Genomic DNA, 20,857 nt, shown 5'->3' with positions numbered 1-20,857 from the left:
CTGTCTTAGCAGTGTGAGCACTGATCCTGCAGCTGTGTATGGAACTATCAGTTTGCACGTCCTTCTAACAGGTGCTAAATAAAATGCAAAATAGGGTTGCAAAACGGTGGTGAGTGTTGATAAATCACATTGTGCATGCTAAATATTTATATTTGTATTTTCTCCGTCCAGTAGGACGTTTTGATGATTAGCATATATTTTGCATACAAATGAAAACAGACCCAAAATGGATTGCATGCCTTATTCCGCTCATTTATCAAACACAATCCACTTGGCACATCATCTTTGCGTGTGCTAACAGGTTTGCGCATGTTTTAGTACACGCAAACCTTTGGTAAATCAGCCCCTAAGAGGTTTAAATTTAGAACGGTTGTCATGATTAAAGCATGATGGGGCAAACTGCATTGAAAATGTATGAAATATTTATTAGCATAGCTTAAATATTAACACATGGCCGTGGAGAAGATCGGACAGTAAGAGCAGCGGTGAAAAGAGTCATACTGATTTGGAACAAAGCCCTCACTACCTAAAAAGCAGTGGGTGCTTGGATCACTGACTGACCTATGAGCAAAAAAACAATCAACACTTTGGTAGTGTGCCTTCACAGCGATACGCACTTTGGTTTTGATGAGGACTTGTCTGCCTCCCTCCATTCACTTTTTTCAAGGGTCTTTCAGCAATATTGGCAGATAATATAGGAACGCCTGCAGGGCTGAACGCTGCAATTCAATTCCAAGTGCTCTGCAATCTCAGAGTTTTCAGGCTGACTAAATCAATTACACAGCATTGTGGAGCGCCTCAGCCACACAACACCCACTTGCTCCTTTTTGTCTCCGTTCGATGCACCAAATGTACATCTGTAGTAATAACTGAGGGGTGAGTGGCTGCAAGCATTGATGAATGTGTATTCCAAACAGTGTGTGCAACTTTTAAGTGTGTTGCAGTGCTTCAGAGAGCAGTGGAAATGTGTATCAAACAGCAGCCCAACCTCTCTTGGCTCTCTGAGAGCAGAAATAATTTTCCTTCTCTATAAAAGTGTGGCCAGAAGCAAGTCTTTGTCTGGAGGAGACATTAATGACAAACAAGGGAGCTGTAGACCAACAGAGCCTAAAGGTATCAACACTGATGCATGCCATTTTAAGTATGAGGGGCTGAAGGATAAAAAACAATCATGTGCATCAAGAGGGTTGCACTCGAGTCCAGCTGCTACTTCAGCAAACACACAGGCCTGGTTCCCATTTGACAAGGTTAAGAAATGAACCCGAAATGAGATAAGCACACCGAAATTGGTTCACGGGCGGAATGGACACTCTCCTTCTTTTCCAAACTGGGATGCTCTTTTGCGTGTGGCCTATACATGAGATGGAACTCATCATTTATGAACCCATGAATAATTCAAGTGTACATAACATTGTGTTGTAGGCACCGAGTGCACACAAAGTGTTCCCATGAAGCAGCGTGTAAATGTGTGCCAGCTGCACATACGATTTCACCTTTAAGGATGGAGAGGAAAACCAGTGCATGTTGCAGTAGAGACATGCAGCCCTGCCCCACCCTAAAGCATGAATGCATGGGGAGGACTTTATATTTTTGGGGGGTGTATAATAGAGCCTAGATTGTAACATTCTGTGTTTTGAACTAACTGAAGATGCTTGTGGAGCACTTGGAAAGCATTAGGTGGTGTACTGGCATCAAGCAACACACACACACACACACACACACACACACACTGATGTCCACCTGACAAACAAAGGAGAAAAGTTCAAAAGTGCAAAATAGCACTTTCATAGAGCAATATTTTATTCTATTCAACACTGTCTTTTGTTTTTCCATCCATTTTCTACCGCTTGTCCCTTTCGGGATCGCGGGGGGTGCTGGACCCTATCTCAGCTGCATTCAGGCGGTAGGTGGGGTACACCCTGGACAAGTCACCACCTCATTAAAAGTATTTTGTTTTTGTTTTGTTTTTAAAGGAAAATGAATACTTCCTATAGCATTTTTTTTTTTAACCCATCCATCCATCCATTTTCTACCACTTATCCCTTTCAGGGTCGCGGTGGGTGCTGGAGCCTATCTCAGCTGCTTTCGGGCGGTAGGCGGGGTACACCCTGGACAAGTCACCACCTCATCACAGGTATTTTGTTTTTGTTTTGTTTTTAAAGGAAAGTGAATACTTTCTATAGTATTTTTTGTTTTAGTATCCATCCATCCATTTTCTACCACTTGTCCCTTTCCGGGCCGCGGTGGGTGCTGGAGCCTATCTCAGCTGCATTTGGGCGGTAGGCGGGGTACACCCTGGACAAGTCACCACCTCATCACAGGTATTTTGTTTTTGTTTTGTTTTTAAAGGAAAGTGAATACTTCCTATAGTATTTTTTTTTTTTTTAGTATCCATCCATCCATTTCCTACCACTTGTCCCTTTCGGGGTGGCAGGGGGTGCTGGAGCCTATCTCAGCTGCATTCGGGCGGTAAGTCACCACCTCATCACATGTCTTTTGTTTTGTTTTTGTTTTTAAAGGAAAGTGGATGCCTCCTATAGCATTATTTTTTTAAATATCAAATTTTAGAGAATGCCGAATTTTATGATAAAGTTCAAATTTGATCAATAGTAATTTGAACGTTAAAAAGGTGCACACGCAGGTTCCACCCACCTGCAAGAAACGGTGATCTCCACCTTGGTGGCCGGTATGCTCCCACTGATGGGGTCGAAGTCGCACACAGTCGCCGTGGCCTCCACCTTGTCCATCACGTCGCCCTCCATGTTGCAGGGAGACCCTGCCGAGGCTCCCCCGAGGTCGAGCGTTGCACCCTGGGTAACCTACAGAGCGAATGGCGCGGAGGAGTCCGGTCAAACCTCCACGGACGTGGAAAGCAGACGGAAAGTTCAGTGGAAGTGCGGCGAGGCTGCAGGATGGACCGGAGGGCGGGCTCACATCAGCCTCCCAGACCGTCTGGCAGAAGAGGAATGCGCGCTTTGACGCGGAGGTTCGCCGGTGGGGTGCGAGCTTGTGAACTCCACCCTCCTCCTCCTCCTCTCCTTCAAAACGTGCATTCTCCTGCAAGCTATTGATCCGCTGCACGGATGGTTACATGGCATCAAAGGGGCTTTAAAAGAGAATAAACAATATTTAGGTGGGGAATGCCTATAAATGAAAAAAAGTAGAATATTTTGTGTTTAACATCGTACTCTCTAATCGCTATTTCAGCACTTGGACAGCTCCACGGACTCAGCTTGGCGCTGAATTCCTTTTTATTATCAAGAGTGGCGTTCTTGTCTCCCTTTTCTGGCTCATTAATGTCTTGCTTTGCAGCTTTGAGAGGAGACCAGAAGTTGTAGCGAGAGTTTGCACGCTGTGGTGTGAAGATGAAGAATGACATTTGGGTTATAATTGCCTTGAGTGATGCAGGGATTGGTGCACATTTCCCTGCAAGGAGTTTCCACTGAACTGCACTATTCAAAGTACAGCATTTAAGTACATTTGCTCGGGGAGCCTCCATTGGTGACATATAATAATAATAATAACTTAGATTTATACCGCGCTTTTCTAAACACCCAGGGAAGTGGGACTCAACATTTGTTCACACCTGGTGGTGGTAAGCTACATCAGTAGCCACAGCTGCCCTGGGGTAGACTGACGGAAGTGTGGCTGCCAGTTTGCGCCTACGGCCCCTCCAACCACCACCTCTCATTCATTCATCATTCATTCACCAGTGTGAGTGGCACCGGGGGCAAAGGGTGAAGTGTCCTGCCCAAGGACACGACGGCAGCGATTTTTTGGATGTCAATAGGTGGGAAGCGAACTTGCAACCCTCAGGTTTCTGGCCAGCCGCTCTACCCACTACGCCATGACGCCCCATGGAAATGAATACTGCCCACATGGACACTTATATGATAAATTGTTTTAGGGGCCACATTTTCAGTAAAAAAACTATTAATCTTATTTTGTATTCTCCAAAGAGCCAGTGCCCTCTACAGTAATAGTTTCCTTTTGGTCTTTTTATATTGTCAAAGTAAAAAGACGTGCTCTGCTGTTTTTAATGACCTTCTGCAAAAAAGCTAGTCACAGATAATCTACATGGCAGCACTCTACTGTTGATCAGCCCATATCACCCCGTTCTATCCAGTCTCCATCGATTTCCAGTTTAATTCCTCACTTAGTTTAAGATTTTAGTCCTGACATTCCAAGCGTTACATGGTGGGGCCCCTCAGTACATCAGTGATTTGCTATGCCCCTACTCCTCAGGGCACAGCCTTTGTTTTTCAGGCCTGGGTCTTCTAAAGATCCCAAAAAACGTGTTTTAAAACCCGTGGAAACCTGGAATTCCAGTCCATAGCTACCAGACTCTGGAACAATTTGCACCAGTCCCTCTATGATCTTGAGTGTGTTGAAACTTTTAAGAAACATTTGAAAACTTCTCTTTTTAGTAAAGCTTTTAGCTATTACGCCGTTAAACTATCATTTTAAATCCACTTTGTATCCTTTTTATGATGTTGCCCCTATTGTTTTAATTGAATTGTTGTTTTACTTCACCTATGTTTTGTACAGCACTTTGTGATTTTATCTGTGAAAAGCGCTTTGTAAATAAAATGTACTTACTTACTTTAATGGGAACTACTTTTTTGGAATGTTGCCTATCATTTGCAATCCCTATGCAAAACAAGAACATATGTTTTCTTTGTATAACGCATTCTAACTTGTGATGTACGGAAAGTACAAGGTGACTAAAAATGTAGCTAACAGGAGTCCTTTGTTCCGCCCATGAATCCCATCCAAAAAGCGGCAATAACACTCCATTTACATGTCGTGACCTGAATATTAAACACGTTTTAATGCTATTGTTATTATAAGCGCTAAAGCTTTGGGACTAAACAGTAACTGGGTTATACAGCTACTGAGCCACTGCTGCATCGCTTCTGTGCTGGTAAAAGTTAGTTCTAGATTGTAAATCATACCTCTCACTTGTATAGTGGAAGGTTGTGGCCATAAACAGAGAGGTTGGTCAACTTTAACATTCAACTTAGATGCCCAAGATGTTGGCGCCCACTTTTTTTGTCAACCTATGTGAGGATTACGATCAGTTCTTCATTAAAACGAGAAGATATGAGCATCCCACCAGTCGGTATCCCGATGAGAGCAGACTTTGTGCAGTTATTGATTGTTTTAGTATGTTTGTATTTTTGGTTGAGCACTTAGCAATAGTGTGCTTATCACTTATCTTAACCTCATATCCCAGGCTCTTTATATACTGTATTGTAATCAGTCACGTGACTTCTGAAGTAAATGAGTGCAAACCATCCAAGTACGGAAGGGGCTTAGATTTGACCATTAAAAGCAAATACAAACTTTGTAATGAAATCCATCCCTAAAAGTTTTAAAAAAAAAAAAAAGAAATGTTATGTGATCTCAAGGATTATCCATCGTGTTCCCAGTCATATCAAACTATTCTGTGCACCAGACATCATACTGCACAACAAAACAGATGAAAACTTGGAAAAACATGGAGGTGTACAATTTCTTCGTGTGTGGCTGGGTCAAGGATACTAGTATTGTCGCGGTTGCTTTAAGGCAGTGCTTCTCAAATATTTGCTGTTAGCCCCTCAATCCTCCACACACACACACACACACACACACACACACTCTCCACCCTGACTACAAATAGTATATTTTGCGGATAAATATGTTATGACATTGCACCGTGACCCAATCCCCCCACCCCAGGGGGGCCCGCCACACCGTTTCAGAGAGACTGCTTTAAGGACATAATAGACCACACCTGTTTACTTGACTTTGTTTTGATTGATTGATTGAAACTTTTATCAGTAGATTGCACAGTACACTACACATTCCATACAATTGATCACTAAATGGTAACAACCGAATACGTTTTTCAACTTGTTTAAGTTGGTTTAAGGTCCACGTTAATCAATTCTTGGTATTCATGTATTCTGTCATCATTAAACACTGCCATTATTCTAATGTGCACATAACAATGTTGTTCTTGATCAGCATTAATACACATTATGTAGTTAAGAGTGAGTAATTTGGTCCGGCCCCTTTAAGTGACAGTCAAGTGATTTACCCAAAGTTGGGAGTTTGTTGTGACCGCCTTTTTGAGTCTCTCTGATGTAAGCATTCATTCAGTCTTCTCTTTGATGGAATAAACGGCGCACACGTTTTTGTGTGTCAAAAGATACTTCAAGTTGTCTTACTTTCGTATTACAAGCGCAACAGTATCAAGATTCTTCCGTATAAAACATGCATTGTTTTTGCTCGGGTAAGGTTGCTGTAGCAAGATCCTGCTTGTTCTTCTGGGAGCACAGGGAAGGAGCAGCACACTCGAGCAGGTTTACACTTTTTAATAACTGTTTGTTCACACAAATTTCAGTTTTGGCTTTTCAGCCCGTACTTGCAATCCACAATGTTTTTAGTTATTTCTTCACTTCGGCTTTTCAGTCGATCGTCCTCCGCTCCGCGTGTGTCCTCTGCTCCACCTGTGTCCTCTCTCCCTCAAGGTTTCCCGCGCCGCTAATAAAGGAACAGGTGATTAGATAACTCGTTCCAGCTGAGCTCATCTACTCACCTGTCAGCTGCTTCATGGCCGATCGCTGCACACACCCCGCCCGCAGGGAACGCGTGGACCACGCCCCTGCCACAGTTGCATTTCATGATTTAACTTCGCATCTACCGCTACGTCAGTTGCCATGTTGTTGTTGTTCCGTACGTCGTTGTTGTTTTTTCCATCTTTATCAAAATATAACTATAGAGCTCAATGTTTTTATGTGCTAAAACTTTGTTTATGATTGCTGCCTTTGGTAAAAGCCTAAAAAGTGCTGTTTGTAACTTCCTCTCAGAAAGATTTTTTCAAAGCAAAAAAAAAAACTTAAGAAGACCACCGGCTAGTTTATTTTACCATTAGTGGTTTAATAGAACACATTTGTTTGACAATAGTTGATATTTTGCACAATTACAAAGTTTATGTAATAAAAAGATTTACCGACCCAAAAATGACTGTTGTCACCCACGTTCATGCAGAGAGTGCATGCACACATACAAACGCAGTCCACAATTTGCAGTTATTTTCTTGTTATGATAGAGTGTACATTTAATGACAGCTCACGCTAGCTACTCAAATTGGTATTATTAGCTAACAACAGCTAAAGCTAGTGTACGTGCATGTGTTACGTAATAAGAAGCTGTAAGAGAGCGGGATATACTGTGTAAAATACATTGGGAAGTTAGCACCTTCCGGGCTTCTGTGTAAATGTTGAAAACAGCAATTTTAACTCTAATGGTTTTTTGCTCATATTTTATGTATTTTATCTAGATTTGCCAAGCATGTGGTTTACGAAACACTCTTGGCAAATATTACTTTTAAAAACTCCGAAACAATATAAAATACACATAATATCAAGATAATATTTAAATAGAAAATACTAAACATTAAAAGTATATAAAAAAAAAAACTTTATCGAAATGATTACTGCAAACATGTGGGTCCTTCGACTCTGACTTCTCGGACTGGAGTGCGTGACACTTTTCTCTGAGTTTTTCGTCAAATCTGAACATCTGTCGCCCTTTTTGATTTCCTCTCAAGAAACTCTGAAAAGACATTTATCCTTTTCAGAATTGAACGGTTCGAACAGCCTAAAAAAATGCAAGCATAGGGCATGTTTCTTGTAAAAAGGCAAAATGCTGCTCAGAACGTTATGACAACAAAAGCTTGCTGGCCGCCCATCACTTCGAGCCTCGCATAGTTAATGAGCCGGATGTGATGCCAGGTGACTAGAGCCTATATTCAGCCACAAAAATATAAGGTTCTGGATCATCATTTGTCCCAACGTAGTCGTTGATGGCTCTCATGAGGTCTGCCATGATTAGCAGTGTTGTTGTTATTGTAGAAATTTGAAAAATGTTGTCTGTAAAATGAATACACTGACGTATTCCTTTAAATCCCTAAAATACGTAAATAAACATGTTGTCATGTATTATTATTACATTACGGATATACTATGTAAAAAGTTGACACAAGTTTTTGAGTGCACTTTATAGGCAGAATAGAGCGAAATCCATTACCTCCATTGTTAGCTGACTTATGCTAATGTTTATTTACTAGTTAGACTGCATAAAGAAAGAAAAACATGTGTGTTGGTATCTCATAAGGATTGTTAATGACACAATTCCTAAAAAGTGTTGTTCCCCTTTAAGAGTCTTTTACAAAAAAAAGAGCCTTTCACAAAATTTTGAACTGAACTGGTAGACCACCAACTGAATAGCACAAATGTTGAAAAAGAGAGGACCTAAAACGGAACCTTGAGGAACACACCAAAGAAGTTGAACAAACTACTACTGACTGCATCTGAAGTAAACAAGCTACAGCAACAACTTAGTAACATGAATCACAATCCACCAAACAATAAGTCAATGCCAAAAAGGAGAGGATTTAAAGGGGTGCCTAGAGGAACGCCTAAGTTAACAAGTTTGGACCCCAGTGCTCTGTTTGCTTGTAAGGTTAAAAGTCATTGCAAGGATCTGATAACGTGTTTACAGTGGTCTATCTATTTTCTACTGCTTGATTGTCCCTCTCGGGGTAGCGGAGTTTTCGGGCCTATTCCAGCTGCACTCGAGCGGAAGGCGGGGTACACCCTGGGCAAATTGCCACCTCATCACAGGGCCAACACAGATAGACTGAGGGTGTTCCAAATCAGCCTACTCCTTGGTGCATGTCTTTGGAAATGAGAAGAAGCCGGACTACCCGGAGAGAACCCACACTGTCACATGCAAACTCCACACAGAAAGAGCCCAGGAATCAAACCCAGGAACTTCTTGCTGTTAAGCACCTGCGCTCACCAGTGTTTACAGTGGTCCAAGTTCCTCAATACAAGCGTTTGTGGGTATTTTCTGTAGAAATGTTCGTTTCTCAAGTGATCGATTTTGTGTCACTCCTGGGTCGGATTTGGCCCCTGGGCATCCATCTAACCATCACTCTTTATAAGGTTTTGTTCCACAGTGTATCTCATGAGAATACGTTGGCCTGATTGGAGGAACTGAACAGTTATTTTAGGCACACATGCACTGCTAAAGCATCACTATCGGAATGCTCGTACAGTAATTAGGCGCCTGTGGTAGCTCTGGTTGGCTGATTGGTAGAAACCTGCTGATAATTTCCAGACCAGCACCGCTTCCTATGGATGAGCTGAGTGTGATTACAACTGCCTGCAGTGAGTGTTACTACATGGAAGTCTTTTAGTTGTTGATGGAACACGATTTTTCCCAAAGGAAATAATAGGCTTAAATGTGTCTGTTCCAGGGTTAAACTCTTACCTTCATGGAACCTTATCTAACAACAGGAATTTAAGAAGCATTTGGGGCTGTCAAAAGAGTTTATGCATGCAATTGATCACAAAAAAACATCACATTATCTATCAGCGTTGAAGAATGTGACACATTTAGCTCTAAACACAACCCCATGGGAATTTAAATTGAAATGTTACCAAGTTTTGAGCAAACACATTTTGGTGTAACATCTCAAAAAAAATGTTCCATATGATATTCTGACAATAAAATAGCATTGGTGTCCAAAAATGGGGGTTCTTTCAAAAATGTTGTGAGAAAAAGAGGTCTTTGAAAAAGAGACTGGCTTTAAATAGTGGGGACAGTAAGAATTATAGCTAACAAATTGGGTGAACTATACAAACCTTAAGACGTACAAGATGTGTGTTAATGGTTTGTATAGGTTTGAAGGTTGTCAGTTTTTGGTATAGAGTAGACGATGCTTCTTTCATGTTCTGTCAATATAAAAGGTTTAAAACATGTGATAACAATACTAATTAATGTCCGTGTATGAGACAGCTGTGATTGGCCGTAAGGAATGCCAATCAAAGCCAACATTTTCACCAATCCATTTGACAAAGTTTAACATCTATTGAGGATTTTATTTGATTTGATTTATTCGTCTAATGTGTTTTCTTTAACCAATATCAGTAACATGCCAGTACTGTGATTGAGTGGTATGTTTGATTTATTTTTTAATATTTATTATTTTTATTTATTTTTTTATTTTTATCAAAAGAAGTAAAAACTGAATCATTTCAACATTCAATATTTACTGCTCAGAAAATTATTTTTTATTGTTTTTTAATGTATTACCTTCAACACTTTGTATGGACCCGATATTACATTTTAGTAAGTAAAAAAGACTACTTTAAGACCTACTGAAACCCACTACTACCGACCACTCTGTCTGATAATTTATAAATCAATGATGAAATCTTAACATTGCTACTCATGCAATACGGCCGGGTAATTTTAAATTTCGCGCCAAAAAATCCTGCTGAAAACGTCTCAGTATGATGACGCCTGCGCGTGATGTCACAGATTGTAGAGGACATTTTGTGCCAGCATCGTTCCAAGCTATTAAGTCGTCTGCTTTCATTGCAAAATTCCACAGTATTCTGGACATCTGTGTTGGTTAATCTTTTGCAATTTGGTCAATGAACAATGGAGACATCAAAGAAGAAAGCTGTAGGTGGGAAACGGTGTATTGCGGCCGGCTTTAGCAACACAAACACAGCCGTTGTTTCATTGTTTATATTCCCGAAAGATGACAGTCAAGCTTTACTATGGAAAAGAGATGTCAAGCGAATACAGTTGAATTGGACCACACACACAAAGTACAGTGTATTATGCAGTGATCATTTTTACCATTCTGTATTCTAAAGGCGATCTATGTTGTGTGCTACTCCAGCATCAATATCAGCAGCGTCCTCCTGACCGTCACCATCAGCGTCGGGTTCAAAGCGGTATGGCTCTATCCCTTGTTGCGGTTGGGCCTGTCCGTGTGGTCCTGCCACCCCCACGGCTGCCACGGCGCCTCTCACAGCATCTTCCCTATCTGAATCGCTCCCACTGCCCTGTAGTCCTTTTTTTTTTCCTAGTCCTTTACTCTCACTTTCCTCATCCATGAATCTTTCATCCTTGCTCAAATTAATGGGGAAATCGTCGCTTTCTCGGTCCAAATCGCTCTCGCTGCTGGTGGCCATGATTGTAAACAATGTCCAGATGTGAGGAGCTCCACAACCCGTGACGTCACGTGCATATCGTCTGTTACTTCCAGTACAGGCAAGGCTTTTTTATCAGCACCAAAAGTTGCGAACTTTATCGTCAATGTTCTCTACTAAATCCTTTCAGCAAAAATATGGCAGTATCGCGAAATGATCAAGTATGACACATAGAATGAACCTGCTATACCCATTTAAATACAAACATAAGAAAATCGCATTTCAGTAGGCCTTTAACCTCAAGTATGTTAAAAACAAGAAATCACTTTATACAAACCCATCCATCCATCATCTTCCGCTTATCCGAGGTCGGGTCGCGGGGGCAACAGCCTAAGCAGGGAAACCCAGACTTCCCTCTCCCCAGCCACTTCGTCTAGCTCTTCCCGGGGGATCCCGAGGCGTTCCCAGGCCAGCCGGGAGACATGGTCTTCCCAACGTGTCCTGGGTCTTCCCCGTGGCCTCCTACCGGTTGGACGTGCCCTAAACACCTCCCTAGGGAGGCGTTCGGGTGGCATCCTGACCAGATGCCCGAACCACCTCATCTGGCTCCTCTCGATGTGAAGGAGCAGCGGCTTTACTTTGAGTTCCTCCCGGATGGCAGAGCTTCTCACCCTATCTCTAAGGGAGAGCCCCGCCACACGGCGGAGGAAACTCATTTCGGCCGCTTGTACCCGTGATCTTATCCTTTCGGTCATGACCCAAAGCTCATGACCATAGGTGAGGATGGGAACGTAGATCGACCGGTAAATTGAGAGCTTTGCCTTCCGGCTCAGCTCCTTCTTCACCACAACGGATCGGTACAACGTCCGCATTACTGAAGACGCCGCACCGATCCGCCTGTCGATCTCACGATCGACTCTTCCCTCACTCGTGAACAAGACTCCTAGGTACTTGAACTCCTCCACTTGGGGCAGGGTCTCCTCCCCAACCCGGAGATGGCACTCCACCCTTTTCCGGGCGAGAACCATGGACTCGGACTTGGAGGTGCTGATTCTCATTCCGGTCGCTTCACACTCGGCTGCGAACCGATCCAGCGAGAGCTGAAGATCCCGGTCAGATGAAGCCATCAGGACCACATCATCTGCAAAAAGCAGAGACCTAATCCTGCGGTTACCAAACCGGAACCCCTCAACGCCTTGACTGTGCCTAGAAATTCTGTCCATAAAAGTTATGAACAGAATCGGTGACAAAGGACAGCCTTGGCGGAGTCCAACCCTCACTGGAAATGTGTTTGACTTACTGCCGGCAATGTGGACCAAGCTCTGGCACTGATCGTACAGGGAATGGACCGCCACAATAAGACAGTCCGATACCCCATACTCTCTGAGCACTCCCCACAGGACTTCCCGAGGGACACGGTCGAATGCCTTCTCCAAATCCACAAAGTACATGTAGACTGGTTGTGCAAACTCCCATGCACCCTCAAGAACCCTGCCGAGAGTATAGAGCTGGTCCACAGTTCCACGACCAGGACGAAAACCACACTGTTCCTCCTGAATCCGAGGTTCGACTATCCGACGTAGCCTCCTCTCCAGTACACCTGAATAAACCTTACCGGGAAGGCTGAGGAGTGTGATCCCACGATAGTTGGAACACACCCTGCGGGGTCCCCCTTCTTAAAGAGAGGAACCACCACCCCGGTCTGCCAATCCAGAGGTACCGCCCCTGATGTCCACGCGATGCTGCAAAGTCTTGTCAACCAAGACAGCCCCACAGCATCCAGAGCCTTAAGGAACTCCGGGCGGATCTCGTCCACCCCTGGGGCCTTGCCACAGAGCAGCTTTTTAACTACCTCAGCGACCTCAGCCCCAGAAATAGGAGAGTCCACCACAGATTCCCCAGGCACTGCTTCCTCATAGGAAGACGTGTTGGTGGGATTGAGGAGGTCTTCGAAGTATTCCTTCCACCTATCCACAACATCCGCAGTCGAGGTCAGCAGAACACCATCCGCACCATACACGGTGTTGATAGTGCACTGCTTCCCCTTCCTGAGGCGGCGGACGGTGGTCCAGAATTGCTTCGAAGCCGTCCGGAAGTCGTTTTCCATGGCTTCCCCGAACTCTTCCCATGTCCGAGTTTTTGCCTCTGCGACCGCTGAAGCTGCGCACCGCTTGGCCTGTCGGTACCTGTCCACTGCCTCCGGAGTCCTATGAGCCAAAAGGACCCGATAGGACTCCTTCTTCAGCTTGACGGCATCCCTCACCGCTGGTGTCCACCAAGGGGTTTTAGGATTGCCGCCCCGACAGGCACCAACTACCTTGCGGCCACAGCTCCGATCTGCCGCCTCGACAATAGAGGTACAGAACATGGTCCACTCGGACTCAATGTCCAGCACCTCCCTCGTGACATGTTCAAAGTTCTTCCGGAGGTGGGAATTGAAACTTTGTCTGACAGGAGACTCTGCCAGACGTTCCCAGCAGACCCTCACAATGCTTTTGGGCCTCCCAGGTCTGTCCGGCATCCTCCCCCACCATCGCAGCCAACTCACCACCAGGTGGTGATCGGTAGAAAGCTCCGCCCCTCTCTTCACCCGAGTGTCCAAAACATGAGGCCGCATATCCGATGACACAACTACAAAGTCAATCATGGAACTGCGGCCTAGGGTGTCCTGGTGCCAAGTGCACATATGGACACCCTTATGTTTGAACATGGTGTTTGTTATGGACAAACTGTGACGAGCACAAAAGTCCAATAACAAAACACCACTCGGGTTCAGATCCGGGCGGCCATTCTTCCCAATCACGCCTCTCCAGGTTTCACTGTCGCTGCCAACGTGAGCGTTGAAGTCTCCCAGTAGGACAAGGGAATCACCCGGGGGAGCACTTTCCAGTACTCCCTCGAGTGCTCCCAAAAAGGGTGGGTACTCTGAACTGCTGTTTGGTGCATAAGCACAAACAACAGTCAGGACCCGTCCCCCCACCCGAAGGCGGAGGGAGGCTACCCTTTCGTCCACCGGGTTGAACTCCAACGTACAGGCTTTGAGCCGGGGGGAAACAAGAATTGCCACCCCAGCCCGTCGCCTCTCACTGCCGGCAACGCCAGACTGGAAGAGGGTCCAATCCCTCTCGAGAGAAGTGGTTCCAGAGCCCTTGCTGTGCGTCGAAGTGAGTCCGACTATATCCAGCCGGAATTTCTCGACTTCGCGCACTAGCTCAGGCTCTTTCCCCCCCAGTGAGGTGACGTTCCACGTCCCAAGAGCTAGCTTCTGTAGCCGAGGATCGGACCGCCAAGTGCCCTGCCTTCGGCTGTCGCCCAGCTCACAATGCACCCGACCTCTATGGGCCCTGCTATGGGTGGTGAGCCCATTGGAGGGGTGACCCACGTTGCCTCTTCGGGCTGTGCCCGGCCGGGCCCCATGGGAACAGGCCTGGCCACCAGGCGCTCGCCATCGTGCCCCACCTCCGGGCCTGGCTCCAGAGGGGGGCCCCGGTGACCCGCGTCCGGGCGAGGGAAATCTGGGTCCATGGTTTTTCTTCTTCATAAAGGTCTTCGAGCTGCTCTTTGTCTGATCCCTCACCTAGAACCTGTTTGCCTTGGGAGACCCTACCAGGGGGCTTTATGCCCCCGGACAACATAGCTCCTAGGATCATTGGGACACGCAAACTCCTCTACCACGATAAGGTTGCAGCTCAGAGAGGAGACTTTATACAAACACTTCATAAAAACACACATATGTGTGTGTGTATGTATATATATATATATATATATATATATACATACACACACATATATATATATATATATATATATATATATATATATATATATATATATATATATATATATATATATATATATATATATATAAGTGACGTGCAGTCAGGGGAGGCAGGTGAGGCAGTGGCTCACGTGCCATCATTGAAAGAAAAATAATTTAAAAAGAAAATAAATTAATTAAATTGTCATATGTATCCAAAGATTATACTTTATAATGTGATTATACATTTAACTTCACCGGTATTAGATTATTTTTATTCAAAATCGCTGAATTTTCACATTTGCTGTTCAAATACTGAGAAGAGATTTGCGGTAAGTCAGCAGCCAGTTGAGCCTCACCATGGATTGCGCAATGACTCAGCTAACTGCTGTCTGTGCAGTGAGACTGTATTGCTATATGAATTATATTATACATTTCCATAGTTTAGTTAGCTGAGGTATATAATGTACAGTGTATTTTATCAACAACTGTATGTGTGTAACATAATTTTTGTGCTGAGCAATCATAAAACGGCTGCGAAGACCCACTATGTGAGGCACCTGTTCTCCCGCCTCATGGTGATAGAGGGCGCTAGTGATCCCAGGGATCATTCTTGCGATTACTCAGCTGCAGAATAAGTGACAACAAGCTACAGTTAGCAAGTCAAGTGCAGCGGCAGCGATCGTTTATTTTTTCCTCTCCTCTGGACTTTTAACATGGAAGATTACATACCAATATCTAAAATAAAACAGTTTTCTAAACTGGACTTTCAATCGAAGCAAGAGGTAATAATTAAAGGAAGACCAACGCCCGAGCTAAAAGGTTTGCTCCAGACAGTAATCTGCATCATGAAAGACAGACTTTTAAAACTGAAGGAAGATAAGGAAGACTTCTATAAACCAGTTATCGATGCTTTTGTTCAGAAGGAGCGGCGAATGGACTTAATTTATAAGTAAAGGTAAGACCATAATAAAAAAAATTTTTATTACATGTGCTTTTTAGTGTGCTACAGTTTGTATGTGTAAAGAATGCTGGTATGAGCTTTCAAACATAACCCGTTAACTCCTGCCAATCAAATGGTGAATAAGATACCTTTTAGGGTTCAGGTGTTTGTAAATCTGACTGTGATTAAGTCAGTGCCTCACCAGCCATGAACCTAATTTTACGTCACTGATATATATATATATATATATATATATATATATATATATATATATATATATATATATATATATATATATATATATGGATGAATGGATGGATGGATGGATGGATGGATGGATGGATGGATGGATGGATGGATGGATAGATAGATAGATAGATAGATAGATAGATAGATAGATAGATAGATAGATAGATAGATAGATAGATAGATAGATAGATAGATAATTCATAATACTGTAATGAATTTAAATTGAACTACTGTACTTCAAATTGTCAGGTTCAAACACTGATGACATCTATTAAACAGACAAGAAGCAAGGAATTAAACAGAGACAGAGTTCAATTTAGCTCATTGAGGAGAAACATCTGGGCTGTACTCGTACAGTCTTCCACCATGCTCTGACAAAAGGTTGCACGCCTCCTTTTTTATTTGGATTTTCCCTGATTAAATGGCAACAGCTGTTTCTAAAGGAAGGGGGTCATAAACAGCCATTGCCCTCAGTCACAAAACAGTTCAAAGAAAAGATGCCTGGAGCTAGCGTCAGGTCCTTCTTCCTCTCCGATTTGTAGATCTCAGGTCAAGACAAAATCTTCCTGTGGATTACAATAGACCAAAGAAGTCAACACCTTCATGTCGCTTCCCATCCTACACAGTGGAGTTTTACAAGCCTTCTGCTTGGTAAGATCAAAGACAGCTTTTGTCTGCTTGCTGGAAGCCATACTTGCCAACCTTGAGACCTCCGATTTTGGGAGGAGGGGGCTTGGTCAGGGGTTGGGCGAGGGGCGTGGTTGGGGGTGGGGCGTTTTGGGGTGTGTGGTTAAGAGGGGAGGAATATATTTACAGCTATCCATCCATTTTTTACCGCTTATTCCCTTTGGGGTCGCGGGGGGCGCTGGTGCCTATCTCAGCTACAATCGGGTGGAAGGTGGGGTACACCCTGGACAAGTCGCCACCTCATTGCAGTATGTGTAGAAATTTTTATTTATAATTGAATCACTTGTTTATTTTTCAACAAGTTTTAGTTATATTTACATCTTTTTTCCAAATAGTTCAAGAAAGATCACTACAAATTAGCAATATTTTGCACTGTTGTACAATTTAATAAATCAGAAACTGATGACATAGTGCTGTATTTTACATCTTTATCTTTTTTTTTTTTCAACCAAAAATGCTTTGCTCTGGTTAGGGGGTACTTGAATTACAAAAATGTTCACAGGGGGTAAATCTCTGAAAAAAGGTCGAGTACCACTGCTCTAAAAGTCGTAGATGTTATCGTCACATATGCATGCACAGTAGATGGCAGTATTGTCCTGTTTAAGAGGGTCACAACATTGCTGTTTACGGCAGACGAACTGCTCTACGGTAGACGAAAATGTGACTGCTGTTGTTGTGTGTTGTTGCTGTGCTGGGAAGATGTTAATGAGACTGCCTAAAAATAAACCCACATAAGAAACCAAGAACTCGCACGCGATCATTTTACAGTTATAACGTCAGTTGCCAGGCACGCTGTTTATATTGTGGGAAAGCGGACGTGAAAACAGGCTGTCGACACGTCACTCGGGTCCGCATGAAGCTGAAGGGGGCGTGGTCTCCAGCTCCGCCTGAATTTCGGGAGATTTTCAGGAGAAAATTTGTCCCGGGAGGTTTTCCGTTGAGGCGCTGAATTTCTGGAGTCTCCCGGAAAATCTGGGAGGGTTGGCAAGTATGCTGGAAATTAATAGAAACACAAAGTTGTGTGATCACTTAGATACGATTATTCTTTAGATACAATTATTCTGACACAAATTAAGAATTTTTTTCAGAATTTTAGCCGAGATTAAAAAAGAGATTGACTTTCATAATTAGTTAAAGTTCATAATTAATCAATCAAATGTTTTTATTTTTTTTCATATTACTGATCTGAATGTTATGTATAAATGGTTGTTTTTAAAATGATAACTGTCTTAATTTAATGATGCAGAAGGTAAATACTGCTGAAGTCTTGCTAGTCTGAAAGCCAGGCTTGCATACTCAACCTAACGAGTATGGTGTGTTTGTTGGAATGAGCGCCAGTGCAAAAAAAAAAAAAAAGTAAAACATGACCAAAGGTAGATCTTAGCTCTTCACTGGACTGAACTCTTGTGAGGTTACCTCAGGAGCCATAATTTTTAAAAGGGTTTGCAAAACTACCACACAAAGTACGAGAAAAGCAAATAAAATAGAAATGTGTAATGCTCACTGAATTGAAACTTGATGACATCTCTTCACTTCACACGTTGTACAACTTACAACTGACAAAAGTTCTACTGTACATCAGTGAGTGCTTGAATGTCCTTTTGAAATATTAAACAATATGCATAGAAATGTAAATATTGGTCACGAGAGCAAAAGTTAAACTGCTTATCGCTGTCTTCAAGGCAACAGCTTCAACAGACAGCAGATGGAAGAGGAGTAAATATTGCTGCTGGTCCTCTTCAGGGTGATTCATCTACGAGAGAAAATGAAAATTGCTACTTTTTATGGTAAATGGGCTGATAGAGCACAGTTTTACCTTCAAGGTATTTAAAGGGCTTTTACACCTATTCACCTTCTGAAGTGGCAACAACGGCTGATTGAAAACCAGTTGTTTTATTTTAAGCCTGATTATTATATGTACAAGAATAGTACATAATAATGATGTATAAGTATTAGCCAAATAGAATGTTCAATAAGATGTTGGAAAAATACTAAAAATACATTTGAATTATGAACTCTTTGTCAGACTAATTATATATAAGTTATCAGACAACTCTTATGCTTAAAGGCCGTTGCTATAGTTATTATCTATTGTGTTCTTCCACGGCATATGAGGGGTGGCCTCGCCGCAGATGTTTTCTGTCTTTTAGCCCGCTAACAGCCAAGGACTAACCAGGAACACAATGAAGACAAGTCAACAGCACGTAGACAAAGCAGAGACAAGGCGAAATCACAAGGCCCCAGCACATTCCGTTCTGAATAATCACGTATTGTGCGTGTTGAGCTGCTCGCATATGTGTGACCCCTCCCTTTAGAGGCAATCTCAGCGATGTAACTAGGGAACTCCCAAACTGAATAAATAGAGGAGCGCGTGGGACGGTAACTGAGTGAGCAGCTCCATGTGTTCTCTACTTGAGCAAAATTGAACTCTGTCTCTTCCTTGCTTCTTGTCCTGTTTAATAGATAGTTTGGTGTTTGAACATGACACTCTGCCACTGAGTTCTCCATTTGAAAGATATCAAGTCTGTCCAAACATTTTTATACTCTATTCCTGAGATTTAAAAAAAAACAAAAAAACAATTGAATTGGTCTTAATATATCAGTTTGGGAACTTATTAGGTGACTTCACAGTGTTAACAATTAAATGACAAAGGTTATCCGAGCCAAATTTTCATAAGAAATGTGAATGCAAAACTTATGCATACTTGGACCTTTACACACAAGGCCTTAGCTCATTATTTCAATCGGTGACCTTTTACAAAGCACAGACACACTAACAGCATATTTATCAGTGAATTTTAAACAAAAAAAAAAAATGCAAACATGAAACACCACAAGTGGCTTGAATTAACAAAAAGTGGTTTTATTGGGCTGCCCTAATAGATTTGAAGCTGATGGAGACAACATAAATCTACCGCAGTATAACAGACATTCTACTTTTGTACACAAAATAGTTAAGAAAGAGATCCCTTGTAACTTATTAATATTCGACTAGTTTAGCATGTATCAGAACACACACTACGAAGGGCACAAGTTGTCAAATGTCATTAAATGACTGTCGACAAGGCAAGGGTGTATCTTTACACTTGCCTAAAATTAACTCACTTAATCACCCTCGCAACTTTGTCTAATGCTGCAACTTTCCTGCACATTTTGCACACACCCACTCACTCATCAAAACGTAAATTTGTTGCTTGGGTAGACGAAGCAACATGTAACAATATATAGATACTGTAGATAGATAGATGGATGGATGGATGGATGGATGGATGGATGGATGGATGGATGGATGGATGGATGGATAGATAGATAGATAGATAGATAGATAGATAGATAGATAGATAGATAGATAGATAGATAGATAGATAGTACTTTATTGATTTCTTCAGGAGAGTTCCTTCAGTAAAATTAAAATATCAACTCTTTATTGCTCAAATGACACAATTGTCGGCATAGGTCAGAATTACTTTCTGTTCCTGCCTACTGCGCTAAGCCTTTTGGGTAATGTACTATGTAAATATTTAGGAACACACTAGCGTCCTCACTTCCTCGTTTACATAAATGTGTATATTAATTCAACCCTTATTTATCTAGAGTAAGACATTTAAGAACCGATTTTAATTTGCAAAGCCGACCTAGCAAAGGAGCAGCATTTACATGTTAGAGATGTTGAAGTGTGATCATAATCTTTCATGGTCTCTCATTTATCAACAAAAATTTGCGTTATAGATTGCTCTCAGCAGTTCATGAATGTTTTAGATGGATAAACACTTTTCAGACATACAAAGAGAATGGATAATAACAAAGTAGGCCACAGTGGTTTCTGAAGGTACACCTCATCCGCCAAAGGGGCCAGCGGTTGGTAGGGAGCCAGCCGGTCCCTGTGCAGCACCACCACGCGATTCCTCTTGACCAGCCACACTCTGTACACAACATCTGACAGCCTCCCCAGCACAGTGGCTCATCAGCTTTGGGGAAAGGCCATTCTTTCTCTCAAGATTGTAGACCCACAACTGTGCCCTTGCGGTGAAGTCCGCTCCCCGACAACAAGTGTCGAAGGCCCGCTTCTGACCAAACCCAGCATCCGCAAGGGGCGCTGTAGTTAAGTCATGGGCCTACTGAAGCCTCTTTCGAAGATGGAAGCGATAGTCTAAACTGGGCCCACCTAATATTTCTGAGCTCTTCTCCTAACATGAGGGACACAGGGGTGCACGAGGTGGA

The 20,857-nt window shown here is 42.8% G+C and overlaps 1 protein-coding gene across 2 annotated transcripts in view; it reads right to left on the bottom strand.

The window, feature by feature from the left end:
- The window catches only part of cpne5a (copine Va), a 266,519-nt gene extending 263,539 nt beyond the window's left edge, over positions 1-2,980 (bottom strand). For both annotated transcript variants that reach the window (XM_061903539.1, XM_061903540.1), the window contains exon 1: positions 2,653-2,980. In XM_061903539.1, coding sequence (XP_061759523.1) covers positions 2,653-2,762 — 110 coding nt within the window. In that variant the 5' untranslated portion in view covers positions 2,763-2,980. The remainder of the gene's footprint in view (positions 1-2,652) is intronic.
- Positions 2,981-20,857: the final 17,877 nt, after the last annotated feature.

Source organism: Nerophis ophidion, linkage group LG06 (genome assembly GCF_033978795.1).
Source record: "Nerophis ophidion isolate RoL-2023_Sa linkage group LG06, RoL_Noph_v1.0, whole genome shotgun sequence".
NCBI lineage: Eukaryota > Metazoa > Chordata > Actinopteri > Syngnathiformes > Syngnathidae > Nerophis > Nerophis ophidion.
This window is presented reverse-complemented; position numbering and strand designations above follow the sequence as displayed.